The sequence below is a fragment of the Adiantum capillus-veneris genome, chromosome 26 (assembly GCF_014529385.1).
Source record: "Adiantum capillus-veneris isolate H3 chromosome 26, ASM1452938v2, whole genome shotgun sequence".
In the NCBI taxonomy this organism is placed as follows: Eukaryota; Viridiplantae; Streptophyta; class Polypodiopsida; order Polypodiales; family Pteridaceae; genus Adiantum; species Adiantum capillus-veneris.
In genome coordinates this window covers 41326276-41349615 of record NC_140956.1, presented here as the reverse complement: position 1 = coordinate 41349615, position 23340 = coordinate 41326276, and the positions used below count along the sequence as shown (strand labels likewise).

The following is a 23340-nucleotide window of genomic DNA, read 5'->3' as shown; positions in this document are numbered from 1 at the left end:
GGCTTACCTTACAAGGTGGGGTGAGCAACATATCACACATTACATGGTGGGTTAGCATTCTATGTATACAAAACAAAATTTTAAATTGTACTCTACTGACCATTTTGTTTTATTTCAATGCAGCACATACTGTTCAACCATGGTCCATATTTTGCCAAGACATATGGCTCACTATCAATATGGTCCACACAAGGCATGGAAATAACCCACTACATGGCAAGAACAAGTTACTTTAAGCACACTAGACATGGGGGAGGAAAGGATAAGGCCAATAGACTATTAGAGTTACACCAATGGACTTATAGACAAATAATTCATAGAGCAAGGCAGAAGGAGCTTCTTAAGAGTTCAGAAATTACATCGTCTTTACAACACATCCGCAAAGAAAATAAACAGATGGCTTGGGGAAATTCAAATGTGGGGGAGCGCCATGCAAGGTGGTGATAGTCACGAGTCAGGATTTGAGGGAGAAGATGGACCTGAGCCCGTTGTTTTTATCCTCTTCGATGCACCTCCTTCTTCCTCACTTTGTACCTCTTTGATGTGAAAGCTCTGTAGATGAGCTCGTTCCTCTGTTGATGGTAGGGGCATTAGGCGTCTTCTTTCCCTAAAAAATAGTTGCTTGTTGTATGGATCTAAGCTCTCCGGGTCTTCAACCCCTGTAGTGAGAGCCTGAGCTCTGTAGGACATGAAATAGGGAACTCTGAGTGCTTGGCACCCATACCCTATGCCAAAGACTCATAGAGCAAACTGTTTCTCAATTAGAATTAGTCTTTCTGCGTTTAGTGGGAGGAGGTGCCCACCACACAATCTTGTAATAACTTTCATTGCAAACAGTGGGAACTTTGCATTGTCCTCGGAGTATTCCTTGTGGTATATTATGATCTACAAACAATAGTAAAACATTTATTGGTCGTAAGCGAGATGAGTACAATTGCCAAGTATTTTAATTGTTTCTACAAACCTTTTTGTGGTTGAAATGCCCGATGTAGTGAGACAACGCCGCATCCTTGCCTTGTACTCCAATGACAAGCCCTTGCCGTGAGCCTCCCGCTCTTCTAAGGAAACTATCTTCATACACTAGCACCTGTCAACAAAAAGATTGATCATGATATTTTATCACTGGACCATCTCCAATACCATATAAATGCCTTTACAAATTACCATCTGATTCTCGTCCATTTGCAGCATCGACCTTCCCCACAAGTGAATAGACTGACTATTCATTACCTGAGCTCTGGGTGCCACAGGCCTACCCATGTTTTCCAATCCAAGTTGATTTGTTGTTGATTGAAAATGCTCATCTGTTGGAAAATTGGCCTCTCTAGACTTTGCTTCATTGAATGTATCATTGATCAGTTACCACCCTAAAGTAAACTGTGAGTCGTAGACAGCTGTGTCAGCAATAAGATGTTGGTCCACTCCATCATCATCCACAAATCCCATGTCTGACTCACAAAAATCTGCAATTGTATCTAGGCAGTAGTCCTCTCGTATATTCAGCTCATGCATGATATCTGTCATCTCATGCATGATACCTCTATCCGCTCTTCTTCTAGGTCAAACTGCACCTCCACATCCTCTACCTCTTCCTCCCGCGCCAATGGAAAACTACCGAAAGCTGTTGACTGGGTAGTCTCTGACTCACCATCCATCTGCAAGTACAAGTAACAGACAAACCCATGGTAGAATTCCACGAAGCGACACTTTTTTAAGTGCTTCATACACATGTCTTGTACAAGTAATGCATTGGAGGGACACTTTTCTAGACAACGATTCAGTCCCATTGAAGCACTCTTGTCAGGGTCAAGGTCGGTTGGGTGCACATATCTCATGCCATCAATTGTCATAGAATTGTCACAAATGACTGCCTCATACTATGCAAATGGGTTTGTAGGTACTTAGATGAGCAATCTATGATCCTCTGTATAGAAAAGTCTACATTAAACATTCCTAATAGTTCTGGTGCACGGTGATGAGCACGGGCGTTGTATAAGAACATGAATAGTTTTTCTTCAAATGTATTCTCGCCCACATTATCTGTCTCCAGGACTATGATCCCCATGACTGAAAGAAAAAACAAGCCAAAACTACTATTCAAAATTGGTTTGTATTTGGTGTCATAACCAAGCAAATATTGAGCCTCGAGTATCCCTCAAGGTCTCTATTCACTTGGTTCTGTCCCGTGCACTAATGTCTAATAGGTGACATCACTTGAGTCAGAACAAGGCGAATAAAGGCCCCAAGAATCTGTGAAGGGCCCTATTCGCTTGGCTCTGACCCAAGTTGAATTTACGTTGTACCAACGTCCATTGGGAACAAGTGGACTGGAATAGAGCAGTTAATGTTATCAGTAAATGCTTTGTATCCTCACCCACATCGTCTGTCTCCAGGACTATGATCTGCATGACTGAAAGAAAAAGCAAGCCAAAACTACTATTCAAAATTGGTTTGTATTTGGTGTCATAACCAAGCAAATATTGAGCCTCGAGTATCCCTCAAGGTCTTTATTCGCTTGGTTCTGTCCCGTGCACTGATGTCATAATAGGTGACGTCACTTGAGTCAGAACAAGGCGAATAAGGGCTCCAAGAATCTCCGAAGGGCCCTATTTGCTTGGTTCTGATCCAAGTTGAATTTATGTTGTACCAACGTCCATTGGGAACAAGTGGATTGGAACAGAGCATTTAATGTTATCAGTAAATGCTCTGTATCCTCATCCACATCATTTGTCTCTAGGACTATGATCCCCATGACTGAAAGAAAAAGCAAGCCAAAACTCCTATTAAAAATTGGTCTATATTTGGTGTCATAACCAAGCAAATATTGAGCCTCGAGTATCTCTCAAGGTCTCTATTCGCTTGGTTCTGTCCCGTGCACTAATGTCATAATAGGTGACATCACTTGAGTCAGAACCAGGCAAATAGGGGCCCCAAGAATCTCCGAAGGGCCCTATTTGATTGGTTCTGACCCAAGTTGAATTTACAGTGATTGAAATAGAGCATTTAATGTTATCAATAAAAGATATATAGGCCTACTCACTCAGTATGCCCAAACATAGCATTGAATAACAACTCAGGCACAGTCACATACAACCATGCGGTGCGAGACTTCTAATCTTACCCTAACGACCACTCTTGGCCTTTGGAGTGTTGTTCCCCTTGTGCTCAACCCCCTAATGCAGTGGCTTCGGTGCGCACACATTAACAACACACAGGCAGGGGAGAGAGAGAGAAAGAGAGAGAAAGAGAGGGAGAAAGAACCTATCTCTGCAATATCCAATGGTGTCGAGTTGGATGGTGATGTTGCAGGTCGCTAAGAGCAAGAATTAGAAGGTGGGCAGGAGGAAGAGGAACAAAAATTGAAGGCAAGGGCGATGGTGATGTGGCAGCAAAGGACTCAAACCAGTGGAGGTCGCTCAGCGCAGGATTGCGAGAGGTGGCCAAGCGGAAGAGCACAAAAAAAACAAAGGCAAGGGCAATCTGTTTGTTCTACTTAGAGATAGAGATGGCGACTGCAACGACGATTGGCGTCTGACTCTAAACGGTCACTCAAAAAAAGCACGTGGATTTTGCTCACAAGGACAAGTAGTAATAAACGGGCTCAGATTACATGCAGTACGATCTACCAACCACAATCTTGGGTGTAATCATGCGCATAAGTGAAGTTGTCACCCTCGCTGAGGTAAGCATTCTAAGTTTAGAGGCAGTATCCCCGCCAAACATTTTAACTATACCCTCGCCCCAGATGTGCGCTCTTCTGCCTCTTTTTGCATCCTCTACTGCCGAGTGTTTTAACTCTACCCCTGTCAACGCTACACGGTAAGCAAACCATCTCTTTTGTGCTCCCAACCCTTTTTGTGCATCTCCTCTTACTCTCTAGTGCTCCTCCTTTTTGCGCATCATCCTCTTACTCCTGTTCTGTAGAGCTTTAGTGATGTATAACTCTACACACATTGAAGAGGTATGCTACTACACTTTGTGCACTTGTATTTTGTGTGGTCAGTACCAAGCAAATGAGGGAAGGCAAAATCTGTTCGTTGCACCTGTTCGCTTGGTACTAACCATCGTCTTTATTAATGATGTTTGCTATTACACTTTTTTGAGGTCAGTACCAAGCGAATAAGGGAAGGAAAACTCTATTTGTTGAACCTGTTCGCTTGGTACTGACCTCAAAAAATATAAATGATGTTTGCTATTAATATTTTATGAGGTCACTACCAAGCGAATAAGGGAAGGTAAACCCTGTTTGTTGCACATGTTCGCTTGGTACTGACCTCAAAAAATATAAATGATGTTTGCTATTTCACTTTTCTGAGATCAGTCCAAGCGAATAAGGGAATGCAAACCTTGTTCGTTGCATTTGTTTGCTTGGTACTGACCTTAGAAAATATAAATGATGTTTGCTATTACACTTTTCTAAGTTCAGTACCAAGCAAATAAGGGAAGGCAAACTCTATTCGTTGCACCTATTCGCTTGGTATTGACCTCAAAAAATATCAATGATGTTTGTTGTTACACTTTTCTGAGGTCAATACCAAGCGAATAAGGGAAGGCAAACTCTGTTCGTTGCACACGTTCGCTTGGTACTGACCTCAGAAAATATAAATGATGTTTGCTATTACACTTTTTTGAGTTCAGTTTCAAGCGAATAAGGGAAGGTAAACTTTGTTTGTTGCATTTGTTTGCTTGATACCGACCATCGTCATTATTTATGATGTTTGCTTTTATACTTTTCTAAGGTCAGTACCAAGCGAGTAGAGGCAATACAACCGTATTTGGTGCACTTCTTTGCTTCGTGTTGACCCTAGAAATCTTAAGTCCCTTGTGAAACAAATGACATGTTGTTTTCTGTTATGCTATTTGTAGAGATGCCTCGTGCAAAGGCCATGCCTAGAAGGGCAACAGGTGACTCTTTGAATGCTCAAGCAAGAAGACACCAATATGAGGCGCATAGAGGTGTACAACAAGAGCTACGAAGGATCAAACGACACGTGCAACCGACCATTTCACGTATTCCTTTCCAGCGAGTAGTGCGAGAGATTTGCGAGCAGTGGAGAGTTGGCATGTGATGGGCCAGCAGTGCACTTCTCTTTCTGCAAGAAATTGCAGAAGACTACCTTGTTGAATTCTTCAGTGATGGATATATCCTGGCTGCCCATGCACACTGTATTACTATCATGCCGTGGGATTTTGACACTCTTTGGAGGTTGCACTTCCGCTATGATGGGCTGCTTTAGCCAGTACCTATCGGGGATAGGAGAACCATGGATATTCTTAACATCCCCCTCTCCATCCTCGTGCATGACAGACAGAGCCTTCTAGGGCTGGATTAAACAGCAGAAGGACATAATCACAGGTCGAGAGGAATGACACAGATGGGCAGGCTGAGCCAGCCAATGAGGGGCATGAGCAGGCAAGGGTGGACCCTGAGGTGGTCATTGAAGAAACAGAGACAGTTATGGAGGAACCAGGTATGAAGAAAAATGAGCAAGGCATGGAGGATCTGGAGCCTGTGCCTATAAGGGAGGATCCTATGCCTATAAGGGAGGAGCCCTTGCCTGTTAGGGAGTAGCATGTGCCTATTAGAGGAGCCTGTGCCATTAAGGGAGGAGAATGAGGTAGCCATGGATAAAGCTCAAGAAAGGTAAGAGAAAGGCTCTGCTTCACAAGGGCCATCCAATGAGGAGCCTTTATCATAGGAGTTGATTATTTTAGAGAAAATCAACAAAGAGGAGTTACAAGTTCTGATCAGCTCAGCACCTCTGCATGCATAGATTTTGTTGCCTAGAAGGTGAGAGGAGGCCTGCATTTTCAACCTTGATCAACAAGACTTCCTGTGCATGCGCAGTTTCTCAAGCTCCAATGCAACGGATGCAATCCTCAACATTGCTTTGTGGTACTTCTCAAGCTCTTTAGAAGTCACGCTTGGTTCATTAAATGGCTCACTTTTGCTAAGACATGGGTCAATACCAAGAGAGTCAGTGGCTTATGGAACTGGATAGTGATACCACTCACTCGGTATTGACCCATATCTTCGCGACAGTCGTCAATGTTGCTATGTGTTATGTCTCAAGTTTTTCTTTATAAGTCATGCTTGGTTCATTAGATGGCTCACTACTGCTAAGACATGGGTCAATACTAAGTGATTCAGTGGCTTATGGAATTTGATAGCTGCCCCAATTGCTCGATATTGACTCATGGGTTTATGACAGTGACAGCCCGCTGAAATATCTTAAGTCTAATCTCTGCCATTGATTCATGTTAGGCATGCTATCTTGCTTCTGCTCGCTGAGGTTCAGAACAAAATATACGTAATAGATCCGCTGATCTCGCCTATTCTGCAGAACAGTGGAGTTTCCTTTTTGACTCTGATGGGCTGGTTTAGCAGAGTCAATTTTAATCTAGTGTGTTTTCTTGTCACTGCATACAATCAATCGTGAGTTTCTTCTTGCCTTGTAGAAACCATGTTGGATTTAGGATCTTTCTCCTCATCTTTGATGGTTTTGGTGTAGTGATCATTGGAGTCTGTTGTTATTTGACATTGAAGATAAGATTTTCTACTACGTAAACTCCAGGCAAAGCAGGTTGTTTCACGGTCGTGTAAAAATGTAAGGCACATCTGGGTACATTTGGAAGTAGTGTCTCTTTTGTAATGTGTTACTGACTCAGGTGGTTACGTATGTAGTGCTGCAAAAAAACTTGTATGCTATGTAGAGCATGTTTTGTTAGAACATGATCTAGGGACTACCATCCGTCACGAACGGGTAACCATGCCCACGCAAGTTGATGCCTATAGCTGTGGTTGGCAAACTTGTTTGAATGCCTTGTTGCTCCTCAGTCAAATTTTGGATGTACCAAACATAAGTAATCGTGCTGTTTCACTGTTTGTTTGTTGCAACGTTTGTATTAAAAGAAGCAACATCTTTACTTACTTTCCTATTATCACGCTTCTACAGGAACTTCAATCACATTACACCCCCAACGATGTGCGACATTTTTTTGTAATGGCCATCTAGCATATTATAATCTCAGTAAACAGACGTACAAGAGAGGAGGAAGGGGCGAGAGCTAAGGAATTTGAACACAGGCTCGCATTGACAAAATGATGCAGCGCTACAATCAGACTCAAGAAGAGGTTTGAAATATGCAAGAAGTAATAAATCAATATTATGTGGACGTTGCAGAAGTAGAGGAATGGGCTACATGTCAACGGCAAGAGCAAGAATAGAGGGAAGCTTCACAGGTGCAAGATGCATGGGAAGCCATGGGAAAAGTCCATGATTTAGAACGACGCGAAAAGATGTCCGAGACCAGCGTCCCTCGAGGCAGAAGTAGCAGAAACCGGGGAAGAGGGCAAGGGAACAGTGGCAGCAACAATTGGGGGGAGAGGACAGGGGACTAGTGGCAACAACCGGGAGAGAGGACATGGGACCAGTGGCACAAATCGGGGGAGAGGACAGGGGAGCAATAGAAGGGAAAGGGAGCAATAACTTGTATACATCTTGACAGAAACAACACAATTTGTAAATCTTTGAGACAATGAAAAGTGTACATTTTTAAAACATTGTTTGAGCGACACAAAATGTCTCTGTATTAGTCATTTTGAAGAGTACATCATGGTTTGCATGGCATCAAAGCTCATTGCATGCACAAGGTATGCGAGCTAGCTTCCGGTGGAAGCAATTAAGAGAAGTGTATTTGAGAGTGACTCCTTGCACAATGTTGTTTTCTCCTTGTGTCTTGGAATCTAAGAAGAAGAAAGAGTTAGATTCTATGTCTTAATGTATTAAAGACAATCAAAATTCATCCATTTAGTAAGCACCTTTCTATTGTTGAGACTGAATGCATACAATTCCAACAAAAGTGGAAGTTCTTCACATGTAAGATCTACCCTGATCTGTGCAAGAGTTGTGCTTGACATTGTCTCCATCACAGTAAGTAGGCTGTCTCAAAAGTAGAGCTCCATTGATAAAGGTTTGTTCTCAAGGCTAGACTCTGTATCTTGGTCGAGTGGAATAAGCTGCCCACTAAGAAGATGATATCTAAAATAGTAAAACAGCACTATGAAATTTTGAGAGCTTATGATAAACTTGCAAATTATGGACTTCTTTTGCAAAATACAGATTTTGCCCTGTGACTGTTTCCTATCCCAATTATCATCTAAAAAGTCCAAACAGCTCTCAGACTTGCAAATGAATATTGTTGTGGTAGTTCTTATTTGCTCATCAATGAAGAAATCTACAAACACTTCAAGAGGCATAAATAGTGCGAGCCGAACTATTTTTGTGGAAATTGAATACTTGAGGGACTTTTGCATATCCTAAAACAACCTATTCCTAAAGATTTCACTAGTTTGCAAAGCTGGAAGAGACCAATCGGCCTTGCTGTCAAAGGATGGAAGTGACAAAAGAGCTACACGACCCCAACCAAAGGAAGTTCTCGGTTCCAAATATGACATATCATAAAAGAATATTCCATTATCTGCAAGTTCCTTGTGTTGTCCTCCTCGGTACATTTGCTCACCAATAAATGCATGGAAAGCATCAAAAATCCCAACTATGCTCTCAACTGGTTTCCAATCTGTCCTATTCGATGGATAAATATTTGAAACATACCAAAGATGATATCCACCACTTAACCTTTGAATATAATCATGCACTAAGTGAGATGCTCAAAATAACTTACAGTTGGGCCGATGCTGTGGAAAACTTGGAGGAGATGTTTGCAACCTTAAGTCTGCATGCTGGAAAGCATGTTCTATGAGGACCTCTTTCACCCGCTTGCTTTGTGCACATACTTTAAATTGTTTAACTTGTCCCTTGAAAGCCTCCACAAAATCATTGCATTGCCTCCTCTTCCTCCTCCTAGTTTACAGTAGAACCCAACTTCCAATAGTTATTCGAGATGGTATCCATGCTTGATCATCTATAGTATAACTATTAAAAATGGTATTTCTAGGCCTTCAAGAAGTAGTCATGGTGTGCACTAGAATACACAGAAAGGTTAGCGCAAATATGAAAAAGGGAAGAAGTTTTGAGAGGGAAGTAGAGCTACTCAAAGTCATATTTGGGAAAGAACATAGATACTAGATAGAGTGTTCAATGAAAGTTCTGAAATTCGTCGGTACAGTGTTAGTAGGACTTATGGCATTTATGCCTTGAAAGCGTGAAATTGTCCAATTTGATGAACAAAAATAATATTTTCTCCCTTTTTCCTAAAAGATATTGGCTCCAAAATGTCGATTCTCAACTTAACGTTAGCCTCTTCCTCATTGGTCGAGCACCACTATCTCTCTAGAACTGAAAGGCCCAAAAGTGAGTCCAACTTTCTCCTAATGGTATTCTAAAGGAAAACAACAATACATGTCCGAAGATTGAGAGTCAAACAATTTAGATTTCTCCCTCAACTCTAAAAAATCATGTAAAATGACCTTCTCAAAGGAAAGTTACAATGAGGTAACTACATTTCGGAAGCAACTAAAAGATGCTCTAAAGGAATGTGATAAACCCAATCCACCAGCTTTAGAAAGAATGCTTATTCCATCTTTAGCCAAGAGAATGAAAAGGAAACAATTTTAGGAGAATAAGCCCCTCTTTGATCATCACTTTATCAACAATCAAGTCTCAGGCAAAATCAAAGCCATATCAACGCATCAGCTACCACACGGAAGAGAACCCTCCTCTCCTTCTATTTTTTATAATGAAACCATAGAATATCTCCAGGATCTTCCCTCAACATCACATAAACTCCCTGGTCTATCATACAAAGAGTTTCTCCAAAAAGAAATAGCATTATGACAAAGGGAAGAATTTCTTGAAAAGCAACAAGCTCTACTTTGATGGGAAACCAATCTACAAGAAAGAGAAAAATCTCTTCTCTCTAGGCGGGGTGAGAAATATCCACCATATGCACCAACCTCACCAGTTCCAATTACAACCTCTCTAATTTCATGGGATATTTTGCTACCAAAAGAACAATCACCAAAAATAGCTGAAGAGCCAACACCAAAAGGTAATCTACTATCCAAAGAAGACATACAGAACCTTAAGGAAATGATAACCTTATTCAAGCAGAAAAAGACTCAGCCTCATATAAAAGAAATTGAAGAATCTACAAAAATAAAAATGGCTGATGAAACAAAAATGATCAATGAGAGTAATGTAGCAATTTCTATTGTTGGACTACTAATCAAACCAAAAGGGTTTCAAGCAATCGCTCTGGATGATTTAATAGATACAAGTGCAGGAGGAAGCTTTGCTAAAAAAGCCTTATTCCCATCAACAATGATCAAACTATATCCAGAAGCCAAACAAGTTATATATGGCAATGGCTCCAAAGCCATTATCAAGGAATTTGTGTATACATGGATAGAGTTAGGTACTACGAAGCTACCTATTTGACTATCCTTACACGGCTCAAATATATGTTATGATTTAGTTGTCGATTTTGACCTTGTCTCAAAACTAGCCCCTAGCACCTTCATAGAAACCAGCTTTAACTTCTCTTATTGGGGAAAAAGATATACCACTCCCATAAAAAAAAGAGCTAGTTATGCTATTAATATTTGTTTGCTATTGTGATAGCAAACAATTCAAAGAATGGTTCTAGAAGGAGAAAGAAAAATACAAAACCCAAATAGAAGAAATTAAGGATAAAATCCTGCAGAGAACCTCCAATAACCCGTTAGCCTTTGAGGATGAAGAAAAGTACATGATCACTGTGGCAACTATTCCTGAAGCCAATCCAACCAAAGCATCTCATCTTGGGATGTCAATAACAGACACTAAGCTTTGTCTGAAATAAATAGGAGAGCTACTGCAGAAAGGCATGATTGAGCCCTCCAATTTAGATTGGCCCTACAGATCCTTCTAAGTCAACAAACACAGTGAGCAAAAGATGGGAAACAAGAGGTTGGTAATTGATTACAAACCTCTTAACAGATTTTTAGTTCCAAAGAAATTTCCAATCCCTTCAAGAAGATTTAATCAAAAGAATAAATGGAGCAAAAATATTCTCGAAATTTGATCTTAAAAGCGGAATCTGGAAATTCAAAGTACATCCTAAAGATAGGTACAAAACAAATTTTGTTGTGCCTCAAGGTATGTATCATTGGATTTCCATGCGTATGGGATTAGCAAATGCCCCTTTAGAATGCCAACTCAAGGTTGAAATAATATTTGGCTCTATTAAAAGTTTTTGCTTGGTATATCTGGATGATATCCTAATATACTCCAAAAGAATAGAACAACATGTGAAATATCTAATCAAATTCTAGAAGCTTCTAAACAAAACAGGTCTAGTTTTATCTTATACAAATGCAGCTTTGCTCAAGAAGAATTAGGCTTCTTAGGCATCACTATTTGTAATGGATGTATCAAGCTACAGGAGCATGTATTAGCAAAATTTTCCAAAACTCCAAATCAAATGAAAAATGTCACAGAGGTCAAAAAATTCCTAGGATGCCTAAATTGGATCAATTGGAACATCCCTTACCTAGCTACCCTCACAAAGAAAATCAAGGTGCTTCTGCAAAAAAACAATTCAAAAAAGTGGGATGCTTCCCATAGTAAAACCATTGAATTACTTAAAATGATTTGCAACCATCTTCCCCCATTAAAGCTACCAGGCGAGGGACAACTTATCCTCTACACAGACGCTTCACTAGAAGCTTGAGGTGTAGTTCTCTACAAAGAAACAAAAGCAAAGAAATAATAGTTTGCAAATTTGCTAGCAGCTCCTTCCAAAAAGCATAACAAAATTATCCTTCTGCTTAGAGAGAAATTATTGCTGTAAAATTAAGCATAAAGAAACTTGGGCTATTTTGTTAAAAAAAGAGTCTTCATTCTTTGAATGGATCTCAACAATTTTCTTGGATTCCTCACTTTAAAAAATGCCAACAAAGACAAACGATTATCTGATGGGCCTCCTGGTTTGCTCAGTGGGACTACAAGTACAAACACATCAAAGGCTCCAAAAATGTCCTCGCTGACATCTTAGTCAACTCATTCCACACGTCGGGTAAAGTGACATCATCACTTAGGTCATAAAAGATGCCATGGTTGTGCCATCACATAGTGACTGGAAAAAAGCGTGTGCATCTAAACTATAGTGGTGTGCCCCTGAAGATTCCACCTCAAAAGCTAAAGCCACTTTAGAAAAGGGATTCCCTCTCCACTAGTAAAGTCACTTTAGAAAAGTAATTCCCTCTCCACTACTAACTTAGTGTGCACGACAAGATACTTGCCTTTGAAAGGCACCTCACCTCTCTATATAAAGAGAGCACTCCTTCATTGTAAATCATCTCAAGTTGAGCCTAGCCTTGTATACAATCTCCATATCAATCCTCTACACACTTAGTGTATTTCCTTTGTAATCCTTTTACCTTCTAATACACACCTTTCACTTGTAATTATTGTGTGTGCGTATAATGTTATGAGAGCCTGTGAAGGTATCGCATGCCTATAAAAGTATCTCTTGTGAGTTTCATCTTAATGTTTAACGTTTATAAGCTCTTTGTCTCTTGCTATAAGAGTGATTAACACAAACTGTTCTCTTTTAACATTGTCTGCTCCAAGAAGCTATTTCCATTTTTCCGTATTCTATCGGAAGGCAAGGTCGTGTGGTCGCGTGGTTTGAAGGATGCCATCAATATTTTAATTGGGATATAGTCAAAGTTAACAAATTCTCAATAAATTCTAGCAAAAATTCCCACAGAAACTCCTACCTTGCTACCCAATATCAGGTAAAATTTCAATGGCATTCTTGAACAGATCATTGTCAAAAGTGACCCAGTCTCTTCCGCATCTCTTCATAGCCGTAGAAGAAGCAGAACCATCTTCCCAATGGCAGATACCACACCTAAAACCTGATCATGTATATAAGCATAAAAATTTATTTAAACTTAAAGTCTCAACAATTTACTTAAACAATAGATCAGTTGCATCTATTCCTACAGATAATCAAATGCATTTCATAAAGCTCTATGAGATCCTACAACATGATAAAGGTGAAGCCATTAAAAAGGGCTATCAATTTGTTTATCTTGGTTGTGTACAAATTCCCTAAGAATTGGGTGGTAGACATTCATCCTACCTTAAAGTCTGAAATAGTTAATAGAGTATTAAATATTGAGAATATAGACTCATCTAATTATGTTATTAGCTCTCAAAAACCTATCTCTTCTCCTGTTGTGCATAAATCCCCTACCAAGTCTAGAGCAATGAGAATAAAGGAATGTCAACACTCCTTTATTCTCATTGCTCTAGACTTGGTAGGGACTTTATGCACAAGAGGAGAAGAGATAGTTTTTTGAGAGCTAATAAGATAATTAGATGAGTCTATATTATCAATATTCAATACTCCATTAACTGTTTTTGACTTTAAGTTAGGATGAATGTCTATCGCCCAATTCTTAGGTAATTTTACTTTTGTCCATGCCATTTGATCACATCGCAGCATTTGAGAACGATCATCAAAATGCATAATTATGTTTTGTGCTTTATGATCTTTTTTCTTTTTTGTTGTCAATTTTCCTTCATAAATTGCAGGAAGTCCCGATTTTACTGCTCTTCCTAAAACAAAAAAAGCACTTTCTACATTGGGTGTCATGTGCTTTAGATCACAACCAACTATTTTAATTGCAAGAGTTAAAGCTTCACCAAAATAAGGATCATCAAGTGGCTCATTATAATTCGGGCGAACTTGTAGATAAATTGGTTCGTCTACTAAGTTGCTTCCAATCCCTCCAAGGACTCGGTGTTGCAAATTTCTATGGAGGGAATCTAGAATCATTACTAAACAAGATACTACTAAATTTTCTCTAAACAGAGGGTTTTACTCCTATTTGTACACGACCAAGATGAACAAAGTGATATCCCTTCTTAATGGCTCCACCTTTATCATGCAGTAGGATCTCAGTGAGCTTTATGAAATACATTTGATTATCTGTAGGGATAGGTGCAACTTATCTATTTTCTAAGTAAATTGTTGAGACTTTAAGTTTAAATAATTTAATATGTTTATATACATGATCAGGTTTCAGGTCTGGTATCTGCCATTGGGCGGATTGTTATGCTTCTTCTATGTCTATGGAGAGATGTGCAAGGGATTGGGTCACTTTTGAGAATGATCTATTCAAGAAATGTTTGTAGGAGTTTCTGCGGGAATTTATCAAGAATTTGTTGCCTATGGCTATATCCCAAAACTGCCGACAGCGACCTTCCGACACAATATAGAAAAATGGCAATGGCTTCTTAAAGTAAACAATGTTAAAAGAGAATAGTTTTTTTTATTTAGACGCACACACAATAATTACAAGCGGAAGGTATGTATTATAAGGTAAAAGGATTACAAAGGAAATACACTAACTATGTTGGGGATCAATATGGATATTATATACAAGGCTAGGATCGACTTGTGATGATATACAATAAAGGAGCGCTTTCTTTATATAGAGGGTGAGGTGGCTTTCAAAGACAAGGATCTTGTCATGCGCACTAAGTTACTAGTGGAGAGGGAATCACTTTTCTAAAGTGACTTTACTAGTGGAGAGGGAATCTTCTTTCTAAAGTGGCTTTAGCTTTTGATGTGGAATCTTCAGAGTCACGCCACTATAGTTTTGATGCTCGCACTTTTTTCCAGTCACTATGTGCTGGCACAAATGTGACACATTTCATGACCTAAGTAATGATGTCACTCCACCTGGCATGTGGAATGAGTAGACCTAAGATGTCAGTGAGGACATTTTTGGAGCCTTCGACGTGTTTGTACATGTAGTCCCATTGAGCAAAGTAGGACGATAGTTTTTGAGCTTTTGACATGTTCATACTTGTAGTCCCACTAAACAAAACAAGAGGGCCATCAGAGCAATCTTTTCTTTGTTGCTATTTAGAATGTGCATCCTTTATCCAGAAAGGGATCTACATGTGTTAGGATTGCAACTTTAGTTTGGGTGGCCTCTTGTGTTAGGTTAAACTCATTAAGATATACATTTGTCCATTCATGTGAAGTAATGGTATATTGAATTTGATGCAGCGTAGTTGTACGATGAACCTTTTCCTTCCATTTGAATTTGAAATATTCATTATCAAATGTGATAGCTGCAATCTGTCCAGAATGTCATTGCTAATGATCATATTGTAACTTGGCTGAAAACCGAGATAGACAAAGATAAGTATTTTGTCTTTTCTAAGAAATAGCCATAATTTAAACCGATTTTTTATCATCCCTTTGAATTTGTTAAAACATTTGATCAGAAATGGTTTGTTTAGTTTGTCCAAGTAGTTTTCAGGAACAAAGCTTTCGTTAAGGAGTGTCAAGTTGGCTCTTGTATGTAGTATACCATTGTGAAATTCTTTTTGCTATGAGGAGATGACTTCTTCTACCTTTTGGAAAATCCTTGCAATGCTTTGATGATTATTGATAATCAACTTTGCATTGTGACATATGCTGGTTCGGATGTCATCGATGTCTTTTAGGAGTTTGTCAAGTTTAGAGAGAACCAGACTTGTGTTGTTAGACGTTTTTGATTGGGCGATTGTTGGGTAGAACCTTTCTTCTTGTGTTCGCTTATCTTTTCTATTGCTTTGTATAGATGATCCTTCTATGATTCGCTCATGGGATTGCTTATCATCTATTATTAGAGAAAATACTTAAAACTCTGTAGAATCATCAATCCATTGTTGAATCTGTCTGTCAACTGGATTGATCCATGCTTTCTTTATGGCTTCAAGATTGATTGGCTTGATTTGTTCATCATCCAATTGCTTAGGAGGGTCAGCTTCTTTAGAGATTCCTGCTTGAATCGGAGTCTGTATAGTAACATAAAACTTTCTCCACTCTCTCCACCATGATGTTCTAAGTACTGCCAGATTGGTATTATCCATTTGGATTTATCTTTATCAATCTGAAGTTTGAAAGGGTATTCTGTATCTAAAATAGTTTCTTCTTTTTATAGAAGTAATATATAGAGGAGTCTACCTTTTCTGCAAGAGTAAGAAATGGTAGATCTTGTGCAGGAATACCGTCTATACTGATTGCTAGAGATTCCAAGATATCTTGTCTCTGTTATTCACTAATTTCTATTATTGCAATAGGGACATTATCTTTAGTTTGAGACTCTTTACCTTTATTTGATGAAGAGCTTGATCCTGACTCTCTAGTTGAAGAAGCTGGATGTGATTCTCCTATGAGAGGGGCTGTGTGAGTTATCATGATCTTTTTTCTCTTTTGCTATCAATTTCCCTTCATAAATTGCAGGATGTCCTGAGTTTACTGCTCTTCCTAAAATAGAAAAAGCAATTTCTACATTGGGGGTCATGTGCTTTAGATCACAGCCGGCTATTTTGATTGCAAGAGTTAAATCTTTGCCAAAATAGGGGTCATCAAGTGACACATTATAATTCTGGCAAACTTCCTGATAAATTGGCCCATCTGCTAAGTTGCTTTCAATTCCTCCAAGGAATCGGTCTTGCAAATTTCTATGGCGGGTATCTAGAATCATTACTAAACAAGATACTGCTAAACCGGCTCTAAACATACGGTTTACTCCTATTTGTACACAACCAAGATGAACAAATTGATATCCCTTTCTAATGGCTTCACCTTTATGATGTTGTAGGATCTCAGTGAGCTTTATGAAATGCATTTAATTATCTGTAGGGATAGATACAACTGATCTATTGTCTAAGTAAACTGTTGAGGCTTTAAATTTAAATAATTTTATATGTTTATATACATGGTTAGGTTTTAGGTCTGGTATCTGCCATTGGGCAGATGGTTCTATTTTTTCTACGGCTATGGAGAGATGTGCAATAGACTGGGTCACTTTTGACAATGATCTATTCAAGAATTTTATTGAAATTTTACATGATATTGGGTTGAGAGGTAGGAGTTTTTGTGGAAATTTCTAGGGGAATTTATCAAGGATTTGTTGCCTATGGCTATATCCCAAAAATGTCGACATCAACCTTACCTTTCAAACAATACAGAAAAATGGCAATAGCTTCTTGGAGTAGACAATGTTAAAAGAGACCAGTTTATGCTAATCTCTCTTATAGAAGGAGACAAAGAGCCTGTAAACGTTGAGCATTAAGATGAAACGCACAAGAGATACTTTCACAGACAGGCGATACCTTCATAGGCTCTGATACCATTAGACGCACAAACAATAATTACAAGCGGAATGTGTGTACTATAAGATAAAATGATTAAAAAGGAAATACACTAAGTGTACAAGGGATTGATATGGAGATTGTATACAAGGCTAGGCTTGACTTGAGATGATATACAATGAAGGAACGCTCTCTTTATATAGAGGGGTGAGGTGCCTTTCAAAGGCAAGTATCTTGTCATGTGCACTAAGCTACTAGTGGAGAGGGAATCCTTTTTCTAAAGTGGCTGCAATCTGTCATGAACATCATTGTTAGGTTGTAACTAGATCTGGTGAGGTTTGTGGATGTCGTGGATATTTCTCACCCCACCTAGAGAGAAGAGCTTCTTCTCTTTGTTGTAGATTGGCTTCCCATCAAAGTAGAGCCTGTTGCTTTTCAAGCACTTCTTCCCTTTGTCGTAATGCTGTTTCTTTTTGGAGAAACTCTTTCTATGATAGACCAGGGAATTTATGTGATGTTGAGGGAAGTTCCTGGGGATATTCTATGGTTTCATCATGGAAGGAGAGGAGGGTTCTCTTTTGGGTGGTAGTTGATGGGTTAATCTAGATTTGATTTTGCCTGAGACTAGATTGCTAATAAAGTGATGATCAAAGAGGGGCTTATTCTCTTGAATTTGTTTCATTTTCGTTTTCTTGGCTAAAGCTCGAATAAGAATTATTTCTAACTCTGGTGGCTTGGGTTTACCAACTTCCTTCAGAATAGCTTTTAATTGCTTCTGAAATGTAGTTACCTCATTGTAACTTTTCTTTGAGAAGGTATTTTTACCTGATTTTTCAGAGTCAAGGGAGAAATCTGAATTGTTTGACTCTGAATCTTTGGACCTGTATTGAATTTTTTTTTTTTATAGAAAACTTTTTCCATTGTTGAGGATTAAAAGGAATAGGCATGAAGTCTTCCAAGCTCATTACTTTAAGAGCTATGTGACAATCCTTAAAACTTGAGTCTGAATTGTAGTTGTTGTTTGCTGATAAATAAGACTTGCTTGCAAACTGAGCAATGTTGAATTCAAACTCTAACATATTTGAAGAGGATAGTAGCTATACCCATCTTCTAGGATTATATTTTTGAACGCCACTGTTTTTTTCTTCTTGGGACATTTAGAGGCCCTATGACCTATTTGACAGCATTTATTATCATTTTTTAGGATATGGACTTAGGTTTTTGAAAAAATCAAGGCTTGGCTCTTAGTTTGAACTTCCTTGATCATAAAGTACGGCACCACATCATAATGGTCTTCATTAGGAAAGTTTTGAACTCATTTTTGGGCCTTTTAAGAGTGCCACATCATCAAAGTTGTACAAAAGAAAGCAACCTGGTAGACCCCTCTAAATATTTCTCAAAACCCCATAATATGACCTATCATTGGAAAGCTTTTAAAAAATGGATTCTAAAGAGATAAGGTCCAAAAATTTTGGATGACTTCTATAAAAGTTATGCCATTTTTTTTCAATCAACCAATTTTTGTTACCGTTACGGTAATCTAAAATCACCTTTTTCTAGATCTATATGAAGGCAATGTCCAATACATGCATGCTATATATCAATAGATAGCATTTGAAGAGTAGATTCTAAATATCCAACCTCCGACAAGTTTGGATCTTATTTACAAAAATTTTACCGATCCCTACTTTTTGAAAGCTATGCCACATCAACAATTCTTACAAGGCCCAAAAATGAGCTCAAAATTTTCCTAATGGATCACAAAAAAATTTTGTGGGACCGTCTTCAAAAACACACACATCCAAGGGTGCTAAAATGCGTTCCCACTCTAAAGGCTCTAGTGCCTCTTTTGAAAAGGGTTCTGGGATATAGCCTTTGTCTTCTAAAGCCCTTTCTAGGATACATTCCTCTCATTTTAAGCTACCACAATCTAAAGCTCCACACATCCACAGCTATTTGGACTAGTCTAACCATTCTAACAGTTCAAATCCACCTAATGCAGCTGACTGAACTCTACAATAGAAGGTTGTGTCACATCCTTGTAGCTATGGTCTTTTAATTTTATCATGGTTGTGATCTCCATGTTTCTTAGGTAAATATGGTCATATCCCCAATCCTCGATCATTTTTAAATGTCTCATGAATGGTCTTTCCAGTTTGATTTCATCATTAGGAAGTGAATGGGGTATTAGAGGGCCTCTTTATTTGGCAGTTTAAGGGAATGCTTAAAGCTTAAGCCAAGTTTGACCAAGCCTAAAAGAGAGGGCAAAAAGGCCTATGCAAAGATTTTTAAAAAATCCATTTCCATATTTTGTATTTGAAAGTAAACTATTTAATAACCCAAAAGAGAGGTGGGTAATTAAATTTTAGAATGTCCTTTTCCCACCCCTCTTCTCTCTCTAACATATAAAACACTCTCTCTCTCTCTCTCTCTCTCTCTCTCTCTCTCTCTCTCTCTCTTAGATCTCATTAAAGGAGGCACTTTTCAACCCCCCTTCCTTGCCAACAAAGCAAAATTTCCACATTCTCTCATTGCATTCTCTCTCTAAAATGTGAGGCAACTCTTTCTCTCTCTCTCTCTCTCTCTATCTCTCTATCTATCTATCTCTCTCTCTCTCTCTCTCTCTCTCTCTCTCTCTCTTTCTCTCTCTCCCTTTTCTCTCTTGTCACTTCCCCTCCCAATCATCAAGGAACATTCTTTGCTGCCTATTTTTGTCATAGTGCAGATCCTCCAAGGTTGCAGATCTGCTCTCTCTCCCACTCTCTCTTCCTTTATCGTCTTTCTATCTCCCACTACCTCCCTCTCTCTCCCTCTCTCTCTCTCTCTCTCTCTCTCTCTCCTTCCCCCCTCATACTTCCCCCACTCTAGCTCCAGCTGAGAGCAATGGAAAACTCTATTACCGTTGTGTGCAGTAGCATTTATCTCTCTACCCTCATGATCACAATTTGAATTCAAAGGAGATTGAGTTTCACTCTCTCTCTTTCTTTCCTTTACAATAAAATCCTTTTCTCCTATCTTTGAGTACTCTCCACTTATTTCCTCCATAGCCAACTTCACGTGCTTGAAGCAGTCACCATTATACATTCTCTCTCTAATTTGCTTGATTAGCTAACACAAATGTCATTCAATCCCCTACCACTGCAAGACATTACTACTAACAAGACAAAATGATATCAATTAAATACTTATTTAGAGCAGGATTATGCTAGTGTGCAACTTGGCACATCTAATCCCAATGCTGAAGATCAGCTATGAAACCTTGGGTGCAAGGAAATCAACTTATGGATTGATGGCCATATTTACCCTGGCGATCCAATGACAAATGCATCACCGCCCTTTTGTAACATCACTGAGTGACTGTGTTTTATTGAAGATGGGAGAGAGTGATTGTTTGGCTACTGCTAGAGATTATATTTAGCTTTTTTTAATAAAAGGGAAGCAAGAAAAAGTCTCTAAAGTATGTGCTGTCTATTCATCATTGCAAGAGAAGTACATGAAAGACACTCATCAAGTCAAAGAGGAAACCAGCAAGAAGACAAAGCAGCTAAACAATGAGATAGCAAAATCTTAATAAAAAAGTAGAGCATCAAAAAAAGGAGCAAGAGCGCTCTCTAGACAATTGTGTTCAGTTACAACACATTGTGCGTAATATTCATGGATGAATTGATCATCTCACACACATTCCATTGGGCTACCACATTTGCAAGCGCAAGAGACATGTGATGCTTATGCTATCTGCAAGCGATGGTGCTCAAAAGAAACGTATCTGCCAAACTCGGCTGGGATACAAATGCAAGCTTTTAATTTTTTACATTTTTTATAGATTGTTGTAATATTATTTCAATATGCAAGAAATTGGCTCAAATGATGATTGGAATTGATTAATGCTCCAACAATTGGACATATTTTGCTGGAGCATATCATCAAGCCAAAAGAGTTGGTGGAGCTATTGGATGATCGATCCAATGTTGGCATTGCGAATTTTTTGTGCCAAAAGTAGTTCAATGAGCTAAAGAGCATTGTGTCACCTCAGGAGATGATGGAGGTGTGTGATAGCGCAAGAATAAGTTTCAAGGCCTACAAAGCTTTGTATAGAATTGTCACACTAGGTCACAGAGAAAAAGGTTTTTTTAGGTTGCTGCCAACACTTTACAGTGTCAGTGTTGCAAAAAGGTGCACCAATAATGATGTTGCAAGCTCGTTGGGTGGATTTCAATATGTGGAGGATGCCTTGCCATTAAAAGAGATCAAATCCTTCCGTTACAACAAGTTCAATAATGTATATGTTGACTTGTTGAAGCTTCAGGACTCTATGATCAAATTTTATGGATTGACACAGGAAGAGTGTGATTGCAAAGTTATATTTGTGATGAACCTTGATGAGTGTCAGATTGTCAAAGGTCAACGGCTCAACAGGGTAAGTGTTACGCTTATGATAGAGCCTTGGTGGGTGTCGATGTTGAGCTAAATGCCAACGAGAAAGGAAACACATGTTTAGGTTTCCAGTCAGAGAAGAATATTTGGTGGCTGACAGCTTTTCATCTCCCACACGAGACACATGAGTCCCTCAAATGGTATTTTAATCACACCCCAATCATTGATGTCACTCCGCAACAACAAGAAGGACAATGATTGCAGGTTTTAGTTTTGGGTACGTTCCAAGTGGAGTGGAATTTGGCAAGAGACTTGAAAACTCTCAAGTGTATGTTAGGGTGCAAGAAAGGTGCAATGACCCTCTTTCCATGCATTTATTGTTACCACTATAAAATATCATTAGGAACTGAGGGCAAGGGTACAAAGGCTAGCAAGTCAAAGGGCAGTAAGGGTAAGGGTGGCAAAGCTGCTGTCAACTCTGCAAAAGGTGTTCCCACTACACAAACAGTGGGTAAAGCACTACAAAAATGGTTTCAAGGTATCCTCAGTTGTTGTAACAAGATTGTACCCCCTAATCGAGACATGGATGATCCAAATTGAGATCCTATTCTATCGATTCTCTCTGATAATGTGCATGTGTGCACTCTTCATGATCGTCTACAAATTCTTGACAAGTTTCTTATGCTTCATATTAATTATTCTTGGATTATGGAGCCTGCAGAAAGAAGAGAAGAGTGTATAAGAGAACTCAAATCTATTCTATCAGGTGTTGGTCTACATGGGAGTGCAGTTGAGTTATCAAAGGACAAGAAGGAATCTGGAAGTACACAGGATCGTCCTAATAAAATATGTATGGGTGGTAGTAAAGCTAAGAATTTTCTTTCAGATTATTCTAACTCCCAAAGTACCAATGAGTTTTAATTGTAAAAAAAGGTGTATGACATTACCACCTATAAAGGTAACAAAGCAGCCCTAGGAATTAAGTGTGCTCGTGTTTGGTAGTCTATAGATGGTATTTTTTGTTTTCTTGAAAATGCAAATCTAACCTAATTTGAGATATCCACCTTAAAGTTTATAATCAATAGTTTCACAATGCAAATGGTGTATGCTCAAGGGGAGATGCATATAGCACATTGCATGGTGGGTTGAACACTTTGTCATTTGTTGCAGTAAAAAAACATCAGTGTTTGAACTAAAGTTTCATTGTTTTTTCAGCACATTCCTTTTGCTCATAGCTCATTTTTTCTTGACACATTTGGTTCATTGGGCATCCTTAGTAGCCAAGGAATGGAGCACTTACACTATAGAAAATGTAGCGTATTTAAAAAAGACACGGCATGGAGGTGGAAGAAAAAAGAGCAATGCCCTACAGGAAATGTTCAATTGGTTCTACATAGTTTAGCGGGGAGAGAAAGGAAGAAGACTAGAATGCAAAGAAGTTTGAAATGCAAAATAGAGAAAGTGGTTAGCCTGAGGTGATCACAATCATATCATGCTTCTAGTGCAAAAGATCGATTCTGATGATGGTCGGAGACAAGGAAAGGAAATGGCAGGAGTTGGCTGAAAACCAATTATTTTTTGATACTAACCACTTCTATTGTAAACACGCATTGTAATTCACGTGATTTGTTGATGCCCCAATCAGTGGGTCTGTGGGTCAAGTTTCGTGTATTTTGGAGTTTTTTTTAATTTTTATTAGTATCATTGAGTTTTTAAGTTCTTTAAAAAAAAATTAAGCACTATATAAGTCAAAACTCATAACATGAAGTTCATTTCTTGTTTGCACATTCTAGAAGATTCTCTCGAGTCCAAACGTGCACGCACTCATATCTTGCACCACTAAGTACATCAATAC

The 23340-nt window shown here is 38.8% G+C and overlaps 2 protein-coding genes across 9 annotated transcripts in view; both read right to left on the bottom strand.

Annotated features, from left to right (window-relative positions):
* Positions 1-23340, bottom strand: part of LOC147423321 (uncharacterized) — a 224154-nt gene that overhangs the window by 103794 nt on the left and 97020 nt on the right. For 3 of the 8 annotated variants that reach the window (XM_086501321.1, XM_086501320.1, XM_086501322.1), the window contains exon 4: positions 8686-8864. The exons of 3 other annotated variants lie outside the window; for them this stretch is intronic. In XM_086501321.1, coding sequence (XP_086357447.1) covers positions 8686-8864 — 179 coding nt within the window. Of the gene's footprint in view, positions 1-7067; positions 7748-8685; positions 8865-12724; positions 12866-23340 lie in introns of those variants that run through there. 2 more of the 8 variants (XR_015186569.1, XM_086501325.1) reach the window with 2 other exon arrangements.
* On the bottom strand, positions 273-4032 carry LOC147423323 (uncharacterized). The gene is made up of 3 exons (XM_086501328.1): positions 1165-4032; positions 965-1087; positions 273-885 (listed from the first exon to the last, which is right to left on the bottom strand). Exons 1-3 carry the CDS (start codon positions 1258-1260, stop codon positions 739-741), a joined length of 366 nt encoding a protein of 121 aa, XP_086357454.1. The 5' UTR covers positions 1261-4032; the 3' UTR covers positions 273-738.

Bases quoted from the DNA above. Each gene is read 5' to 3' on its own strand.
- LOC147423323 (XM_086501328.1), bottom strand. From the start codon at position 1,260: ATGGGTAGGCCTGTGGCACCCAGAGCTCAGGTAATGAATAGTCAGTCT. The intron at 1,088-1,164 runs GTAATTTGTAAA...TTTTGTTGACAG, and splicing joins AAATGGACGAGAATCAGATG to GTGCTAGTGTATGAAGATAG. The intron at 886-964 runs GTTTGTAGAAAC...TATTGTTTGTAG, and splicing joins GGCATTTCAACCACAAAAAG to ATCATAATATACCACAAGGA.